A 21,373-nucleotide genomic window follows, 5' to 3' on the forward strand; every position below is an offset into this window, starting at 1 on the left:
AGAAATGCATCCTTTAAATGCTCTATAGTCAATAAAATACTGTCCCTGTCAAGGGTATCAATATTTTCAGTCAGGGAATCCGACCAAGCCACCCCAGCGCTGCACATCCAGGCTGAGGCGATCGCTGGTCGCAGTATAACACCAGTATGTGTGTATATACTTTTTAGGATATTTTCCAGCCTCCTATCAGCTGGCTCCTTGAGGGCGGCGGTATCTGGAGACGGTAACGCCACTTGTTTTGATAAGCGTGTGAGCGCCTTATCCACCCTAAGGGGTGTTTCCCAACGCGCCCTAACTTCTGGCGGGAAAGGGTATAACGCCAATAATTTTCTATCGGGGAAAACCCACGCATCATCACACACTTCATTTAATTTATCCGATTCAGGAAAAACTACAGGTAGTTTTTTCACACCCCACATAATACCCTCTTTTGTGGTACTTGTAGTATCAGAAATATGTAACACCTCCTTCATTGCCCTTAACATGTAACGTGTGGCCCAAATGGAAAATACGTTTGTTTCTTCACCGTCGACACTGGAGTCAGTGTCCGTGTCTGTGTCGACCGACTGAGGTAAATGGGCGTTTTAAAGCCCCTGACGGTGTTTGAGACGCCTGGACAGGTACTAATTGGTTTGCCGGCCGTCTCATGTCGTCAACCGACCTTGCAGCGTGTTGACATTATCACGTAATTCCCTAAATAAGCCATCCATTCCGGTGTCGACTCCCTAGAGAGTGACATCACCATTACAGGCAATTGCTCCGCCTCCTCACCAACATCGTCCTCATACATGTCGACACACACGTACCGACACACAGCACACACACAGGGAATGCTCTGATAGAGGACAGGACCCCACTAGCCCTTTGGGGAGACAGAGGGAGAGTTTGCCAGCACACACCACACTGGACCTCTTCTCTCTTCAGCATCTGCAAGGGGGTCGGCGGCGCGGCTCCGGTGACCCATCCAGGCTGTACCTGTGATCGTCCCTCTGGAGCTAGTGTCCAGTAGCCTAAGAAGCCAATCCATCCTGCACGCAGGTGAGTTCACTTCTTCTCCCCTAAGTCCCTCGTTGCAGTGAGCCTGTTGCCAGCAGGACTCACTGAAAATAAAAACCCTAACAAAACTTTTACTCTAAGCAGCTCTTTAGGAGAGCCACCTAGATTGCACCCTTCTCGGCCGGGCACAAAAACCTAACTGAGGCTTGGAGGAGGGTCATAGGGGGAGGAGCCAGTGCACACCACCTGATCCTAAAGCTTTTACTTTTGTGCCCTGTCTCCTGCGGAGCCGCTATTCCCCATGGTCCTGACGGAGTCCCCAGCATCCACTTAGGACGTCAGAGAAATATATATATATATATATTTATACAAATATAGAAATATGTATATCTCTCCTTCCTCCCTCCTACACCCCACAGTCTGTCTCTCCCCAATGACTCCATGCTGCTTTCCCAGCTCACCCAGCCCATCCCAAAGCCCTGTATCCCCCCACCAATCCACTCTTTCCCCGGGGAGATACTCATCTGTGCTGCACTCCCCAGATCAGAACACTGCACAGCAGACCCTACCAGAAGAGTCCAATGCAGGGCATGGTAATCCTGGCCAGTGGAACTGCTGCCATGTCCTGTAACTGCCTGCAACAGAGCAGAACCCGAAAGAGTGGATGCACACTCGCTCCGCACAGTCACTTTATGTGAGAGGCTCCTGTCACTCTAAGGCTGTGGCCACACCGCCTACAGCTCGCTGCCCTATTTGGACAAGACGGCCCACATGCCTGACGGGTACTTATCAGCTTATCCTTGGGGCCCGGTACAGTTGTGTCCTTTGTACCCCCCTGTCGCCGTCCCAGAATGCAAGGGGAGAAAATATATTTATATTTTTTTCTATGCAAGGTGAATACTGGCTGCTTTTGCATGTAGCCCACAAATGTTAGCAAGCTTTATTTTTAAACTGCAGCTTAGATTTCAGATTGAACACACCCCACACAATCTGCTGTAAATCTCTCTGTACATATTTCTGTACATCTGCCCCACCCAGGGGCGGATTGACCAGCCCGGCAAATTTATGGAAACAGCCATAATGGGGGTGCGGTCTGATGAGGGGTTGGAGGTCTGTTGAGGGGACAGGATCCCTCCTCATAGGGCCTGATTGTACGCTATTGCGTCCTTCCTTGCATTTTTTTGCTGCAGTTAAGTCTGAGCCCAGGGGCAGATTGGGAACTAAAAGGGGCCATGTAAAATTTTGTAGAAGTGGCATGACATGGGCAGCGCAACAGGCATAACATACTGTGTAGCCATGGCAGCATTACTGAATGGCAGAGTTGCTGTACTGTAGAGATGGAATAACTGAATGAATGGGGAAAATGCAGTGTACTGAGTGCAGTTGTCTGTCTGTTATGTGGGGCCACATGACAACACACAAAACAGAACCCGCAGACACGTTGGCCTACCAGGAAACTTCCGGGCGAGCACTATGGCCAATCTGTCCATGGCCCCAGCTACAGCGCAACATGGTTTTGCCAAGTTGCTTGCATTTTTGTTTTGCTTGCAAATCAGGATCAGGTCCCACGTATCAGAATGTGTTGAATGGCCCTAAGCCAGTGGTTCCCAAACTGTGTTGAATCATGGCACCCTAGAGTATCAGAATTTTTTGTCACGGCACCCCTAGGCCAAAAGTTTCTTATTGAGAAATTTATAAAGTAATATGAAATTAAGTAAACTGTGTTTATATGTCATAGGTTTAATTGAGGGGTGAGGAACAAGATTTGCTTTGGTTTGTCCACATATTTTATTACTGACAGCCACCTGCACTGGTTGCCTATTACATTGACCATAAATAATTTGAATTGGTTCTGGACCACCAATCCAAGGCACCCCTCCAAGTGTCCTGAGGCACCCCAGGGTGCCATGGCACACTGTTTGAAAACCACTGAACTAAGCAATACTGTACATAAAGAAGGAACACAACATTTAATGCAGCATTTTCCAGTCTATAAACTTACCTTCAGCGTTCTGGTTGTTGAAGAGTGGGAAGTGCATCACATCAGGTGCCCCATTGTCCCCTCCTTCAAAGACATAGCAACATTTTGATGGAGTCTCAATTTCCTTATCGTCTATATTTACTTTGGGAAAGGGAATTCCATTTATCTTGCAGTATTCAGCTGTGGCTTGGAGTGTCTGGATATATGAACAAATTGACATATTGTAGTATTTGATCAGCTTACATGAAACTGATTATCTATAGTAGCTCTGCATTTCCTAGGTGAGCAGTTATTCTCTTTATTTGCCATCACATTATCCTTTGCACATTGATATATTATGTTAATTATTGACCTTTGCCTTCTGCTTTGCAGCCTTTATTTTATGTGTTTTTCCAAGTCCGTGATTTGGAGTTTTATTCTGGTCCATTGAGATAAATAGTTACATTTGCCCAGACATAATGGTGATTTGTTACCATAAATATACATAGGGGTAAATTTGCTAAAGTTTCTAAAACAGAGAATTGGTGATGTTGCCCATAGCAACCAATCAGATGCTGTCTATCATTTTTCTATTGCCTTTTAGAAAATGATAGACGTCATCTGATTGGTTGCTATGGGCAACATCACAAATTTTCTGTCTTAGAAGCATTAGTAAATTTACCCCTTAGTATTCAGAACTGCAACGGTTTCTAACTTTCTACATATACAAGGGAATACTAATTTAGTAAATTATTTAGCAGTTTAAGTTGAGTTGCATTTCTGAGGTGTCTATTTATTAAGCCCATTTGTGTTCAACCCCCGAAAACAGATGTCGTAGGAGGACTGACAGGATTAGGGCTATTTAACAATAGGATACTGCTACCGATATCTGTGATATCTGCTGCAGTCCTTCTCTATATGATAACAAATCCAGTCCCTATAGGTTTTGATGGATGGGAACTGTGTAAATGCCTAATTTACCCAGCTCTGAAAAAAGCTTATCTAACATCTTTTTTATTTTAACATTTTTTTTCCTTATTGAAGCATGACAATTACATATAAGTCAACAAAGATGATTTTCCATATGATTACCATAGCACATACAGTAAGTACATTTATCAAATCATAACAATCTTAAATGAACAATATGTTCAAATCAGATGTCAACCTAGAACAAAGCCTGGGAAAATGGTGGGATTCCTGATCCACATCCCCCACCTTCTTTCCATCCATTTGTAAAACAAAAAAAACAAAAAGATAGATACACTAAGGTGTTAATGCACCATCAATTCTCAACGCAAGAAATTGGGAGTTCTAGAGCATATACACGTGTTTCATACCATAAAGACCTCCAACCATTCATTGAACGTCATCTTTTTATTTTCTATGCCCATTTTAGCCCATGGGTTATGTTTACACATATTTTTTTCTGAAAAGGATCTGGTTATTACAAAAAACTCAGCTGAATCCAAACCGCAGGTAAAATACTGTGTTAGGGATCACTTTACTTGTTAGCATGTGCCAGCATGAGCTCTTTTTGAGCCCTTGTAGTGACATACAGTATACTTTTTGATAAATAGCCCTGAAAAAGCTTTAATAAGCTCTGTGATATGCAGCAAAGGAAAATGCAAATTTGAAAGGATAATCTAAAAAAAGAAAAAGGTCCCTTTGAGCACTATGGGGCAGATATACTAAGCCTTGGAGAGATAAACTACCAACCAATCAGCTCCTAACTATTTTTTTTTAATACACCGCCTGTGACATGATAGTTAGGAGTTATCACTCTCCAAGGCTTAGTACATCTCCCCTATGAGTTTTAACCACGTGTCTGACATTGATGTTTGTAAGAGAAACTTGCGGCAGCTGCTGGAATCTAATCTTCTGGCTTCCGCTGGGCTCAGCACCCCCAGCTGGTCCCTTGGTTCCCCTGGCAACCTCTTGCCTGCTGGGCTACAGAAGGTAGGTAATCGGGGTTGGACTGGCCCACAGGGGCACAGGAAAAAACCCTGGTAGCCCCCACTGCCTGAGGTCCCACCCCCTCCTATGGGGATAAGGTTCCAGACTGCGCACTTGAATTATACATATATTATCTTATGCAGCACAGGACTATGGTGTGTTTTCTACAGTGTATTGCTGCTATTAATCTGGTACATATTTCTGCATGCACTAGCAGTATATATATATATATATATACACACACACACACACACACACACACACACACACACACACACACACACACACACACACATATATATATGAGCCCTACCGGACTTCACCATTCGAGCCCAGATCCGAGTCAGGCTCAGGTTTTCCCGCCTGACTTGGAAACCAGAGCGAGGCAAAACGTCATCATCCCGCTGTCAGATTCTCGCAGGCAGAGCCGGCCATAGGCATAGGCAAACTAGGCAATTGCCTAGGGCATTTGATATGCCTAGGGGCATCAGCAGCTTCTGCTGATTAAAATGATATGCGGCATGCCTATATTCTGTGTGTAGCATTTCATATGCAGATACAGCCACAGTCTCACACAGTATATAGGCATGCTGCATATAATTTTAATCAGCAGAAGCTGCTTGTGCATCCTAGCCACATAGCAATGCAAATAAGATGCATTTTCATCAAAAAAAGGTGCCAGATGTTAGCATTGAGGCAAGATTTATAAGGACACATCTGTATCTGTATCCAAGCAGAGCAGAGGTCACAGTGTTAGAGGCAGTGTGAGTGCTGTGTGCGTGTGTGTGTGTGTGTGTGTGTGTGTGTGTGTGTGTGTGTGTGTGTGTGTGTGTGGGTTGGTTGTGCAGTAGTGTTCGGAATATGTGTAAGGAGCATTATGTGTGTCATTTAAAAATGCATTAATAATGTGCAACATATGTGTAAGGGGCACTATGTGTGTCATTATGTGTATAAGGGCATTACTAATGTGTAGCATTATGTGTATAAGGTGCTCTACTATGTGGCGTTGCGTATAGAAAGGGCACTACTGTGTCATCTAATGTGAATAAAGAGCAATAAGGTATGGTGTAACGTGAATAAGGAGCAATTCAGTGAGATGTAATGTGAATAAGGGGCTCTACTGTGAGGAGTAACGTTTATAAGGTAAAGTGATACTACTGTGGGATGTAATATGAATTATGGACACTATCGCATGATCAAATGTGAATAAAGTTGCACTACTGTGTGGCGTAATTGGAATTGGGGGTACTATTGTGTGGCCATGCCCCTTCCCAGCAAAAACACACCCCTTTTTGGGCTGTGCGGCAAATGTGTGAACTGTTCCTATTTAAAATATAGGGGGTACAAACACCAAAATGAGGACTGTTATGGGTGAGGGGTGATGGTGCTGGGAAAGAGGCGCAGGGTCAGAGGCGGAACCAGCGGTGGTGCTAGGGGGCACCAGCCAAAATCTTGCCTAGGGCATCATATTGGCTAGGGCCGGCTCTGCTCGCAGGGTTTGGATTCCATATAAGGAGCCGCACGTCCCCGCCATTATCACACCGGCATTGGAGAGTGTAGAGAGAGGACGTGTCTACGTTCTCTCAATGTCCGTGTCTTGTGCTGTATTTGTCCAGTCACAGTGTTTGTGTCCTCTTGCTGCCATATGTCCATTGCTGCGATGTTGTGCTGCATCAGTTCAGTGGTGGTGTATTGTGCTGCATCAGTCCAGTGGTAGTGTCCTGTGCATCAGCCATCAGTCATTCCAGTGACCAGGCAGTCACAGTGGTATACTCTGCAGCCATATGTCCACTGCTGCCGTAGAATAATAAAAACAACAACAACAAGTCCCTTACAGTGTTGCTGTGTTGTCCTGCATAAGACCAGTGGTAGTGTCCTGTGCATCAGCCCTCAGTCATTCCAGTGACCAGGCAGTCAAGGTTGTATACTCTGCCGCCATATGTCCACTGCTGCCGTATAATAATAATAACAACAACAACAAGTCCCTTACAGTGTTGCTGTGTTGGCCTGCATCAGACCAGTGGTAGTGTCCTGTGCATCAGCCATCAGTCATTCCTGTGCAGCATATTGTGGTATATAATTGAGAACAAAAATTTGGAGGACAAAATAGGGAAAGATCAAGAGCCACTTCCTCCTATTGCTGAAGCTGCTGCCACTAGCCATGACATAGACGATGAAATGCCATCGTCATCTGCCAAGGCCGATGCCCATTGTGATAGTAGAGGGCATGTAAAATCCAAAAAGCCAAAGTTCAGTAAAAAGACCCAAAAAAAGAAATTTAAATGGTCTGAGGAGAAACGTAAACTTGCCAATATGCCATTTGCAACACGGAGTGGCAAGGACCTGGCCTATGTTCATGACTAGTGGTTCAGTTTCACATGACTATGAAAGCCCTCAACCTCCATTTTGCCATTTAATTCCAGTGATTTTGCAGTATAATTCCAGTGAGTTTGCAGTATAATTCCAGTGATTTGGACATATAAATAAAGTGATTTTGCCATTTATTTCCAGTGTATAATTCCAGTGATTTTGCCATTTAATTCCAGTGATTTGGATTTATAATTCCAGTGATTTTCCCATTTAATTCCAGTGATTTGGACGTATAATTCCAGTGATTTGGACGTATAATTCCAGTGATTTGGACGTATAATTCCAGTGATTTTGCAGTATAATTCCAGTGATTTTGACATTTAATTCCAGTGATTTTGCCGTATAATTCCAGTGATTTTGCCATTTAATTCCAGTGATTTTACCGTATATTTCCAGTGATTTTGCCATTTAATTCCAGTGATTTGGACGTATAATTCCAGTGATTTTGCCATTTAATTCCATTCATTTGGACGCCTAATTCCAGTGATTTTGCTATTTAATTCCAGTGATTTGGACGTATAATCCCAGTGATTTGGACGTATAATTCCCGTGATTTTGCCATTTAATTCCAGTGATTTGGACGTATAATTCCAGTGATTTGGACGTATAATTCCAGTGATTTTGCCATTTAATTCCAGTGATTTGGACGTATAATTCCAGTGATTTGGATGTATAATTCCAGTGATTTTGCCATTTAATTCCAGTGATTTGGACATATAATTCCAGTGTTTTGTACGCATAATTCCAGTTGGAATTGTTTGTGTCGCTTGGCTTAGTCCTACAGCTACCTCATTGCACCTCTTTGACATGTTTGCATGAGGTGCTGTTTGGGCCCTAGATTTTGAAAAGTGCCATCCTGTCTGACACTGCCGTACGAGTCCAGGGGTACTGCTGTATTAGTCCTGGGGTACTACAGTATAAGTCTAATTGCAGATTTTTTTTAAAAATGACAGGGGCATGCTGGAGATGCTGTCAGTGGACCGAACAATTGCGGACCACTCTCAACATTCAGCCACTGCGTGACACTACTAGATGGGCCAGGTTGTTGTGTCGCTTAGCGTAGTCATACAGCAACCTCGGTGCACCTTTTTTTTTCTTTGCATCATGTGCTGTTTGGGGCCTTTTTTTATATCTGCCCTCCTGTCTGCCACTGCAGTGCCACTCCTAGATTGGGCAATTGTTTTTGTCGCTTGGCTTAGTCATACAGCTACCTCACTGCACCTCTTCTACATCTTTGCATGAGGTGCTGTTTGGGGCCTAGTTTTTGAAAAGTGCCCTCCTGTCTGACACTGCAGTGCCACTCCTAGATGGGCCAGGTGTTTGTGCCGCACACTTCTGTCGCTTGGCTTAGTCATACAACAGCCTCAGTGCACCTCTTTTTCTTCTTTGCATCATGTGCTGTTTGGGGCCTTTTTTTATATCTGCCCTCCTGTCTGACACTGAAGTGCCACTCCTAGATGGGCCAGGTGTTTGTGCCGCACACTTGTGTCGTTTAGCTTAGTCATACAGCCACCTCAGTGCAACCTTTTGGCCTTAAAACAATATTGTGAGGTGTGAGGTGTTCAGAATAGACTAGAAATGAGTGGAAATTAATGTTACTGAGGTAAATAATACTGTAGGATCAAAATTACCCCCAAATTCTGTGATTTTAGCCATTTTTATGTTTTTTTTCAAAAAATCATCCAGATCCAAAACCAAAACACGAAGGGGTGGTTTTGGCAAAACCAAGCCAAAACCAAAACACGAAAGTGGAATTAGAACCAAAACACAAAAAGTGCCAGCTGCACATCTCTAATATATATAGGGTTCTCGGAGATCCGGACCCACCCGAACCCCGTACTTTGCATTCTGAGTCCAGATCGGAGTCTGGCTCGGTACTTCCTTACTTGGATCCCAAAATGAGGCAAAACATCATCATCCCACTGTCAGATTCCCTTGGGTTTTGGATTCTATAAAGGTCCCCGGTGATTGGCATCATCTTCACTCTGGCTGTGGAGAGTAAACTGGACAGACGTGTCCGTCTCAGTACTGTGCAGTCTGGTGTGGGATGGATGCCACGTCTGATGTATTTGAAAGGTGTGCTCTGTCTACTGTATCTGAAAAATGGATTCTCTGGGTAGGATTCAATTCTTTTCACCCCTTTCCACACCTGTTCTGTTTCTGCCCTCAGGGACGTTGTATCATTATTTCAGCTCGCTACCCCCGTAGTAGCTAGGCACCCAACCCTTTACACAGCTAAACCTGATTACTATGGGCGCAATATGCACGATAACTGAGATAATTTTAGAAAGGAAATTGGGCGTGATATATCATTTGAATCTCACCCTCTGTCTGCTGTATCTGAAAAGGGGTGCTTTGCAGTATCAGTTCAGGTGGGGTGCTCTGCCTGCTATATATGAAAGGGGTGCTCTGTCTGCTGTATCTGAAAGAGGGCCACTGCTGTATCTGAAAGGGGTGCTCTACTGTATCAGTCCAGGCGGGGTGCTCTGTCTGCTGTATCAGTCCAGACAGGGTGCTCTTTCTACTGTATCTGTAAAAGGGGCGCTGTCTGTTGTATCTGAAAGGGGTGCGCCGCCCCAGTGTTAAATTAAAATAATAAAAGCAAAAAACAAAACGCCTTAAAATATAATTATAAAAAAAAATATTTTTTTTGTTTGTGCTGTACCCCAGTGTACTATACAATTTTTATATTAGTTTCATAAGTAGTGTGACGCTGCTGGTCAGACCACAGTATATTGTTATTTTGTACTCATACACGTATTGTGCCACACTGTTGGTGAAGGTCAACTGCAGTGTTGGCATACTATTTCTGACACAAACACATATTGTGTGATGCTGTGGGTGAAGGTGGTACGACAGTAATATATTTTATTTCCTACTCATACACTTATTGGGGGTCATTCCGAGTTGATCGTAGCTGTGCTAAATTTAGCACAGCTACGATCTTCTTCCCTGACATGCGGGGGGACGCCCAGCACAGGGCTAGTCCACCCCGCATGTCAGTGCGGGCACCCCCGCACAAATACAAAAGCATCTCCTGCGGCTGGCCGGGAGTTAATTGTCGCTGCCGCTGGCCACAGCGGCTGCATGAGACGTCATGCAGCCGCAGCGGCCTGATCCCCCCACCCACACACAGCTGCCGCAGCCTGCCCCCCAACGGTCCGGCAACGCCTGTATTGGCCGGACCGCTCCCCCTACATGGCAGCTTGACGCCGCCGTTCAGCCCCCTCCCGCCCAGCGACCGCCTCTGTCTCAGAGGTGATTGCTAGGCAACGATAGCTGCCAAGTGTGGCGCTGGCGCATGCGCAGTTCTGACCCGATCGCTGCGCTGCGACAAACTGCAGAGAGCGATTGGGTCGGAATGACCCCCATTGATCACACTGTTGGTGAAATTTAACCATAGCGTTCGATAATTATCTCTGACTCATACACATATTGTGTGATGCTGTGGGTGTAGGTGGTACCACAGTAATATATTTTATTTCCTACTCATACACGTATTGTGCGACACTGTTGGTGAAATTACACCATAGTGTTCAATCATTATCTCTGACTCATACACTTATCGTGTGACGCTGTGGGTGAAGGTGGTGCCACAGTAATATATTTTATTTCCTACTCATGCACGTACTGCGTGACACTGTTGGTGAAGGTCAACCGCAGTGTAGTATATTTTATTTTGTACTCATACACGTATTGTGTCGGCCTCTGCTGAACCTTAGCTTAGTCATTCAGCTACCTCAGTGTAACCTTTTAGCCTAAACTGGATAAATACAATATTGTAAGCTGTAAGGTGGTCAAAACAGGCCCAAATGATGTGATTTTAGCTGTTTTTATGCTTTAAAAAAATACATATCCAAAACAAATACAGATCTAAAACTTGTAAGGGAGATTTTGGCAAAACAAATACAGATCCAAAAACATGAAGGAGATACAGATCCAAAACAAAAACTCAAAAGCTGGAGCTCAAGGAGCTCAGGGTAGCCACAGACGGCTGTCCATAGCAACCCAGACTTGGCCCTAATTCAGACCCGATCGCTGCAGCGGCAGCAATCGTAGCCTGATTCCCTTTGTGGAGTGCACACACGCAGTGGCCGCAGATGTGGATTTAGACCTAATGGGGTCCTAAGCAAGACACTAATTTGGGGCCCACTTTCTTCAAATAATCCATAACATGCACACACGGAGCAACACCATATTATGCCCCTTGCGCCATGTTAAATCCCTATAGTAATGTCCATCACCATATTATGCCCCAAACAGTAATGCCCCTGACACCATATTATGCACCCACATTAATGCCTTTGTCACCATATTATGGCCACACAAGTACCTGCTCGTTGTCAGGGGATTCCTTCCTCCCCCTTCCCCCATTGCTGCTGCTGTCAGGAGGGCCCAAGATGCTCATGCCGCTGCCTGCCCACCCACCTCCGTCCCTGCCGTTCTGCTACTGTCCTCCAGCCTCCTGCAGCTCTATTTTTAAAATGTCCCTCACAAAATGGCCACCGCCTCAGAGGAGACAGTTATTAAAGATACTAGAGGGTTCCTCTAGTATCTAACGGTCAAGCATACCAAACGCGTTCCCAGCTGCACTAATTGCAGGAGGATTCTTCTGGAATCTGGATAGAAAAATGTCTCTCAATGAAGAAGGTAAATTGGAGGGAGCTGGTACAGGAAGCACAGAGGGCTTGTGGCTGGAGGGGACACAGGGAGCAAGAGGGGATACCAGGTGGCATGTGGCTGGACTGGAGGGATAGAGGGGGGCTGGAAGTGACACATTTTACTACTGTGGTACCCAAGTCCCAGCAGGGACCCCTGCAAGATTGCCCTAGAGACCTCATAGATTCCCTCAGACTATTCAAGATCCTGATAACACAGGGTTAATGGAACAAGAGGGGCACTAGGACCCAGGGAAGGCAGACTCAGCTCAATAAAGCAGGAAGAGAAGAAGCCCGCTGTGTTGATAACCCCTGACCTGAGTGAGGAGAGTGTGCTGAGCGCGGCGGGAAGGAGCAGCAGCAGCCGTGTGGAGAGCGTGCAGGAGAGCCAGTGTGTGGACACACGTGGCGCGGACCTGGAGTGACGTGGTGGTGGTGTTCCCAGAGCGGGACAAGGGGTCAGAACCGAGTGTGGCAATGCATAGCGCCCACACTAGCGTGACCCGGGATTGGAGACAGGCAGCGATCGCTTCCACAGAGGCCTACTACGCACAGGTAGCTGCCATGCGGGCATGTGTAGATGAGACTACAGTGACCAAGGGATACTGTGTGAGCCAAGGACTGTGACATACAGCTGGAGCTGGCAACTGGGGAAGGTACTGGGCACCCTCACAAGCACTGCAGGTTTGAGCCAGGGCTATTACAAAGACACGTGTCTTCCCTTCTCTCCTTCCATATCTCACATTAACACTGGGTTACCTGCCCAAAGACAGATTCTGCTACCCAGCAACAGTGAATGGGATAGTGACTGTGGGCGTAAATCCTATTTATAGTAATAGAGACTTAAATCCCTGTGCACAGGTCGGGTTTTCTTTATCATACACTTGCAAGTGTTAGTAATAAAAGGTATACCGTTGCTAGCCTAAAATAGGGAGTGGGGCATACTAATATTAATCGTGAGAGAGACAGCATTATGCTAAGCAGCCATTTTGTATAACAGTAGCCATATTGAGTATATGAAGAAATGCTTTTGCTAAGAAGTTATAAGTAATGCTGACATTTCAGCTCTTAGAAAGAATTATCTCTTCTGTTAAAACACAAGGCTAGGTTGATAAGACTAGAACATACTGTGAGACAGTTTACTGGAGACGTACAGACTTATTTCCCATGGACAGAAAGGAGGGGGACAAGGACAAGAGCGTCTACCAAGGTTCCTTGTCCTTCAGAGATAATTCTTATGTTTTGTTTATGACGCATGTAAAGTGCTTGTGTAAACACCTTTGTCTGCCTATAAGAACCCTAGAATAATAAACTGAAGGCAGTCTCATTCTGTTGAACATACCTCGTGTCGTGTTTACTTTGTGAGCTCCCAATGCATTGGTAATGGTATTAGACAGACAACTGAAGGGAGGTGGTACAGGAGTCTTATCTCCAAGAATCGCACTGTTGTGATATGTTATATAAGCTATAGATAAAGTAACTCACTTACTGATGATGAAACCACTGTACTAAACGTGTTGTGTTTGTTACAAGTGCAGAAGCATTATTGAAGTGACCTGTTTATTAACCAGATGTCTGACAGCATAGAGAATTTCAGGGGTTCTCGCCCCAGTGACGTAGTACTCATGCAGATTGTAACATTTGTGGAATAATAAAAGACCCTGACTGCATAGCCCTAGTGTTACTTGCTCTTTGAGTCCCCAGCATGTGTCTCTGAACTGCCGGAGAACAAGAACTGGGGTATTCCCCGCACAGATAAGGTAATTACATCTACACTCAGGTCGTGTGCACCACACTAGCTCACACTGGTATGTATTATATAGGAGAGGGGACTACACAGTGATAAATTAGGGGGAATATCACAGCTCTCAGCTGACACTATTAAAGTTTTCTCCCCAATACTTCTCTTTGACATCTCTTTGATTATACCTTATTGTTGGTGTTTCTATAACCTTTCAAAATTGTATATAAGACATTTTATTGTTCTTGTGGCCCACACAAGACTTAGACCTTGATTATTCGACCCAGTTGGGATTTCGAATTTGACATGCCTGGTTTAGATGTATTATCTTTGTGATACATGATCTAATCTCTAAATTATGAGTTGCTTTGATGTGAGATTAGAGAACACTCACCAGAAATGGATTTCCATCACTGTAGTCAAAAGACAAAATGAGATCTACTTTGCGATTTGGGGGCAACATTAATGGGTATGCACAGTTTATTTCTAGTCCAGCATCAACTAAGTTTAAGAACTCCTTACTGTAGATGTCTTCAGGGACATCACCTGAAAAATGATTAGAATATTAATATACCTGTAATATGCATTTAGATCAAATAAAGTTACATTTGTTAGTTTGTTTATATCCGGTTTATCACCTTTAAAATCTAAATATCAAATGAATCTCTTAAACGCACAATCTTACACATTGCTTCTGCAAAGCCAACAATCTCACAATTGCATTATTTCTATTTAAAGTATTTATTTTTCATTTGATGATCCAAAATTTTATTTTTATCATTGTAGTATATTTTCACTGCACTAACCTTAAAAAGCTTTAAATGGCTCAATAAATGCCAGATATTCCAGTAATTTTCCAGTACATTCTAAAAATCTAACTTTGATTGTTTCTCCTGAAGAGAAAGTTTGGGAATCCGAAAGGTTCCTTCAATCTTAAATAATATTTCAATGATCCTTTTAGTAATTATGTAATTAGATTATGTTTTATTTCACTCATGATTAAACAGCTTTTCTTCTCCAAATTCATCTTGTGGTTTTCTAGTATACCAATATTTGTAGTTTACTCAGTCCATTGATATGTGATCAGTATTGTAACTTTTTATGCTGTTTTGTTGGGATTACTTTTTGTGCTTACGTTTTTATGGTATAACTTTACTTACTTATTTTACTAAGTTTTAGAAAGAAACCAACCTGCAGTAGGTATAGGGGCAGATGAAGAAACCACTAGAGATTGACGGCGGAGAAATGCATCAAGGAATACCGCAGTCCCTTTCTACCCGCTGTGCTCCTTTGGACAATTACAGTCTTCTAACACTGAGACGGATGACAGTGTGCTAGCCGTGACCTCCCTCCCGTGCCTTGAACTAAGTTGTCAAAATACTCATCTATGGCCAACCAGACATACGGAGACAATAGACTGCACTTTTGGGATGGCTGTGAATGGAACTGGTGAGATTAAAACTTGATGAAACCGGGAGGTACTGTAGTAGCATATCGCAGGCCGCAGGATTCTGTGACCAACACACTAGTGGGCCCTACACATTAGGCGATAACAATGAAAGATATGAACGATCTCGTTCCTTAATGAATGAGATATTGTTCATATCTGTCAGTGTGTATGCACCAATGATGAACGATGCGCGGACCCACGCTCGTTCATCGTTGGTGCCGGCTCGTTTAAACATGCAAGCCAATATGGACAATCTCGTCCATATTAGCTTGCACTGCTATGGAGCCGGGTGATGGGGGGAGTGAAGAAACTTTACTCCCCCCGTCACCTTCCCCCACCGCCGGGTTGCCCGTTAGCCGTATCGGCCATTGGGCACCGTGGTGGCACATCACCTAATCTTTAGGGCCTATAACAGTTTGTTAGGATATTGATCCATTTTACAAAGAATCGGACCCCAGTAATAACTGGAGTGGGATAAAGAGAGTTTGCTGTTTTTTTTTGTTTGATACTGCATTTTATTGGTGTGTACAGGCTGGACAAAATATATTTTATTGATGTTGAATAATAAAAACTTATCACGCGCTCTCTAATAGAGTAATTTTATTTTGCTCTTTTCTATTTGCAAAATATATGTGACTATATGTCACTATTGGGAACAGCTTTTAAGAGGCATCACTAATATGGAGTGGTTATACTTTTTTAATTAAGTGTTACATCCTTGTGCCTGAATATTCTATATATTTGTTATAGGGGCAGATGTACTAACTTTGGAGAGAAATAAAGTGGAGAGAAAGATAAAGTACCAGCCAATCAGCTCCTTACAGCCTGTAACATGGCAGTTAGGAGCTGATTGGCTGGTACTTTATCTCCATCTCCACTTTATCGCTCTCTAAGACATAGTACATCTCCCCCTTAATGTCAGAATCTCTCTCCAAAACCATCTCATAACTAATTCAACTTAAAATGTCAAAAATGTATATGTGTGGAAAAATGCTTCAAAGTAGGAATACAGGAGATTTGGAAAATAGCAGCGCTACATACAGGAAAATGGGGGAAAGGGATGTCTTCTGCACCAGACAAAATTTATGAATTTATTCATTAACGAAATCCCCAAATTGTATTAATATATACACAATTCTGCTTACATCCATAGAGGGTGCTGCCATAGACAATAATATTGGAGAAAGACAAAGGACAGAGAAAAGATTGTCTCTTCGTTGGCGCACTTAGAGAGAAGAAGAATTATATATTTAAAATATAACTTTTATTGATATTTACTTAATAAAAAGTTGCCTAGCAATTGAGAAACATATTGGTGCAAAAATATAAATAAATTGTGTGCTGTGAGTGATAAAATTATGTGCTAGAAAAAAATGAATAAAAGCTGATTCACTGTGCTCTGAAAATTACTTCACTCAATTTCTTGTTCTGAATGAATGTCACTTGTTTCATACGTCTTTATTTATTAACATCATTTAATTTGATTATTTGTTGTTCTTGGTACTTGTTATGCGTCAATATGAATTAGGACATCATATCTTGCATGTATTATGTGAAGATGAGTAATCCCAGTATGTAACAGACCTCAAGGTAAGTATTGAAATCAAAAGTACTGGGACAAAATTAGTCCCTTATTAAACATCCAGATATCATGGTATAAATTAATGATTCTATGGAATGGGATTATTGGCAGGAAAAAACGTGTCATCAGTAGTTCCTATTAAAGGAACTCCATTCGCTCAAGACCCTGGTGTAAACACTGTTAATTAGTCTTCCACGCACAGTAAGATCATGTCTATTGCATGGGTCTAGATGTAGCATGCATCATGACTCCATTGACAATGGTCTTTTGAGTAGTATGTGATTACAGGCTGTTGTACACCTATTGGATCAGGTCTTTTGTGTTCTAAGCCCTATAAAATAATTAAATGTCAGATGAAAATATTGATATATTAGGGCTAGTATTGTGGGTATTCACTGGCTGCTCGCCGCACTCACGCTGCCGCCAATGGTTAATGATGTTTAATACACGTTGTGTGTGGTTAAAAGCTTATCAGGCTTTATTAATTTATTACCACACATAGTAATAAGCCTGCCATGTCCCACCAAATGTTCCGTTATGATTTAAGCTAGCAATTCTTTGTGAATATTATTGGGAAGGGATTAAAAATTTCTCCACTGATAATGATAATATATATAATGTGGGTGCCTCACGTTAAACCAAGTACGTCTGTTCCTTACTGGGAGATTATCTGCCACCTAAAACTATATTGCGATTGTACACATTTATCAGAGTAGGTGGATGTATATACAACGCATCACACAGTACCTGATATTGATGTACCTTGATGCGAAATTTTATATGCACCACATAGTATTAATTCTATATATTGTTTAATGCATACACGTGCAGTGTGACATAAATGCTCGTTTATTACTGCTTGCGGCTGTTAATAACTTAATGCCGCCCGGGGTTGGATGGTGCCTCACTTGTTGATTAAGTGAGCGGATATATTTGCAATGCGTCTCACAGTTTTACTGCGAGACGATACTTAATGCTTACTCTTAAAATGTGACAGAGATGCTCAGTTGTTTCTGCTTACGGCTGTTGTAATAATATGCTGCCCAATGTTAAATGATCCCTCGCTTATTAATTAAGTGAGCGGATATGTTGCCAATATGTATCGCAGTTTAAATTTTCCTGCAAGACGGTTGGCAGTGACTTAATAGAAACACTCCATGTATATTATAATGTTAAAGAGACATCATGTTTCTTTTCTTATCAATTAATTCATTCAATCCTAATACAGCAGAGTTTCTATTTTAAAGCATGACGGTCATTGCTGTCTGCAGCTGGTACAAGCCGCCCAAATTGGAATGGTCCCGATATACTCTGTATATTAACAACTGTTATTGTGCGATTAAATTCTAACACACTTGACCATTGAACATTATAGATTCCTGCATAACAGTACCCTAATAGTGACAATGATTTATATCATATTATCCTAATATATGAGCATGTTAGGCACAGTGATCAGTGAGCGGGCTTTGCGGCCCCGCTCTAAAACGCAGACGTGCACGTTTCGCAAATGCTTTAACGAGGCACTAATGGGAGCAGCAATATGATTTCAAACAAATGGAGAGCCGAAAGTAAATATAAATTATTTAATGAATATTGCAATTAAAATGTATATAACATAGAATACGTGTAGCATAAATTACACAAATAACACTTTACTCGTTTAAAAAGATCATTTATAAAACATTGAATAATGGGGGTCATTCCGAGTTGTTCGCTCGCTAGCAGATTTTAGCAGCATTGCACACGCTAGGTCGCCGCCCTCTGGGAGTGTATCTTAGCTTAGCAGAATTGCGAATGAAAGATTAGCAGAATTGCCAATAGAAAATTCTTAGCAGTTTCTGAGTAGCTCGAGACTTACTCCTACACTGCGATCAGCTCAGGCCGTTTTGTTCCTGGTTTGACGTCACAAACTCGCCCTGCGTTCGGCCAGCCACTCCCCCGTTTCTCCAGACACTCCCGCATTTTATTCTGGCACGCCTGCGTTTTTCCGCACCCTCCCAGAAAATGGTCCGTTTCCGCCCAGAAACACCCACTTCCTGTCAATCACACTCCGATCACTTTAACGATGGAAATTCTTCGTACGGATTTGAGTAAATCTACTAAGTTTTGTGCTAAAATACGCATTTTCGCCTTAATCGCTCCGTTGCGAAAATCGTCAACGAGCGAACAACTCGGAATGACCCCCCATGTCCCTTATTTACTGGAAAGTCGTATTGTGTGTGATCTGAAGGAAAAAATTACCTCTCACCAGCTCATCAGAGAAGTAATTTATTCACCTTCTTACCGTTGCATATACATCAGCCGTGGAACACTGAGCTTTCTCAGTAAATAATTCACCGCGATTAACATCATTACTCAGGAGCAACATTCTACTCCATCATCAGTTACAATTGTGCACAAAGTAACTTTGCCTGTCATACTGTAGCTTGAAACATAATTTATAAATGGCTAACAAGCAATCCATGCCACAGTGATCTATGATTGTTTGAACCAGCTTCTTATCCAAGGCTTGTTACCTTTGGTGTGTGTTTTTTTTCCCTTCAGATCACACACAATACAGCTTTCAAGTAAATAAGGGACATTATTCAATATTTTATAAATTATTTTTTTTAACGAGTTAAGTGTTATTTGTCTAATTTATGCTACACATATTCTATATAATATACATTTTAATTGCAATATTCATTAAATAATTTATATTTACTTTCGGCTCTCCATTTGTTGGAAATCATATTGCTCTCTCACGAGCGTTGCTATTTTCCAAATCCTCTGTATTCCCTAATTAAAGGTATACACACTACCTTTTATAGCAGTGAACGAAGGACCAGCAACAACATTTATTCTATACATTTGCGCTTTAAAGCAATAAGGGTTTTTTCTTTTCTTTTGTTGCTTCAAAGTAGGAATGCTTTCAAAAATAGAAGTGTTAATAGTTTATTTTTATCAATTAACAAAATGCAAAGTGAATAAACAGAAGATAAATCTAAATCAAATCAATGGTAATGGGTAAAAATAAACTATTAACACTTTTATTTAGCAAAAACGAGATTTATGGTAAGAACTTACCTTTGTTAAATCTCTTTCTGCGAGGTACACTGGGCTCCACAAGGATTGGACAATGGGGTGTAGAGTAGGATCTTGATCCGAGGCACCAACAGACTCAAAGCTTTGACTGTTCCCAGAATGCACAGCGCCGCCTCCTCTATAACTCCGCCTCCCTGCACAGGAGACAGCTTTCAGACAACCCTCCACACGCTTATCCGTAGGCTCTTTTAGAGACGTGACGGTAGTGACAGGCAGAGCTGAGGAAACCACCATCCTAGCCACATGTGAGTCCACTGGAGGAGGCGTTTCCCAATTCTTAGACAGCTCTGGCGTGAGGGGATAGCGAGACAGCATTTTCTTGTGAGGCACAAACTTCGTACCCATGTTTTCCCAGGGTTCCTGACGTATATCCACTAGGTGGTCAGAGTGAGGTAAAACTTGTTTAACCACCTTCTGATGCTTGAACCTATCTGGTTTCTTAGGAGGGACGGATGGCTCGGGATCATCCATAATCTGTAGAATTAACTTAATAGCCTCCACAAGATCAGGAACATCCACATGTGAACTACCCTCCCCATCAGCCGTATCTGAGTCAGAACCTGTGGGGTCAGTATACGTGCCGTCTTCATCAGACAAGGTGTCAGTGACAGCAGTGGATTGTGAGGAGACAAGCACTCGCTTAGAGGACCCCTTGGACTTTTTAGTAGTAAGGGACTGGTTCAACTTCTTTAACTGAGCAGATAAATCGTCTGCCCACGGCGGGTTAGCTGCAGGGACCACATACGGTTGTACCGGCATTGGGGGTCCCATAGGGGGTGTTAGTTTATGAACTAGCGTATGCAGAAGCGTGGAAAAAGCGGCCCACGGTAAGTCAGTTTGTGCCTCCGTTGCCACAGTCCCACTGGGGGCTAGGAGTCCCCAGAACCAGAGCCCACAGCTGCTATATTCTCCTCATATGGATCTGTGGCTTCAGCAACACCGTCAGTGTGTTCAGCCCCAGAACAGTCACCCTCAGAAGCAGACATGATATACTTGCAGTATGAGGAAACACAGTACAATTATCAGCAGCACCGTCAGTGTGTTCAGGAGCTCAGTTTTTAGTTAACCAGCCCAATGCAGTAGCAGGAAAAGAGACGACAATGGTTAGTAGCCACATACACCACACTCTCACGACAAGAGAAGTGTCAGCGGCTAATGCCATACCAACCAAAAGAAGCTAAGTGCGTCAGGGTGGGCGCCTTGTGGAGCCCAGTGTACCTCGCAGAAAGATTTAACAAAGGTAAGTTCTTACCATAAATCTCGTTTTCTGCTGCGGGGTACACTGGGCTCCACAAGGATTGGACAATGGGGATGTCCTAAAGCAGATCCTTATGGGAGGGGACGCACTGTAGTGGGCACAAGAACCCGGCATCCAAAGGAAGCATCCTGGGAAGTGGCAGTATCGAAGGCATAGAACCTTATGAACGTGTTCCCGGAGGACCACGTAGCCGCCTTGCACAATTGTTCAAGGGTCGCACCATGTTGGGCCGCCCAAGAAGGTCCAACAGACCGAGTAGAATGGGCCGTAATGTGAGTAGGAGCTGATAGACCAGCCTTCACATAAGCATGTGCA

General features: G+C 43.1%; 1 protein-coding gene across 6 annotated transcripts in view; it reads right to left on the reverse strand.

Annotated features, from left to right (window-relative positions):
• PLA2G4C (phospholipase A2 group IVC) overlaps window positions 1-21,373 on the reverse strand; it is a 179,967-nt gene that overhangs the window by 6,806 nt on the left and 151,788 nt on the right. For all 6 annotated transcript variants that reach the window (XM_063913458.1, XM_063913461.1, XM_063913460.1 and 3 more), the window contains 2 exons: window positions 14,076-14,227; window positions 2,999-3,173 (listed from right to left, as the gene is read on the reverse strand). In XM_063913458.1, the coding sequence (XP_063769528.1) occupies window positions 2,999-3,173; window positions 14,076-14,227 (327 nt within the window). The remainder of the gene's footprint in view (window positions 1-2,998; window positions 3,174-14,075; window positions 14,228-21,373) is intronic.

This window comes from Pseudophryne corroboree, chromosome 1 (assembly GCF_028390025.1).
Source record: "Pseudophryne corroboree isolate aPseCor3 chromosome 1, aPseCor3.hap2, whole genome shotgun sequence".
In the NCBI taxonomy this organism is placed as follows: Eukaryota; Metazoa; Chordata; class Amphibia; order Anura; family Myobatrachidae; genus Pseudophryne; species Pseudophryne corroboree.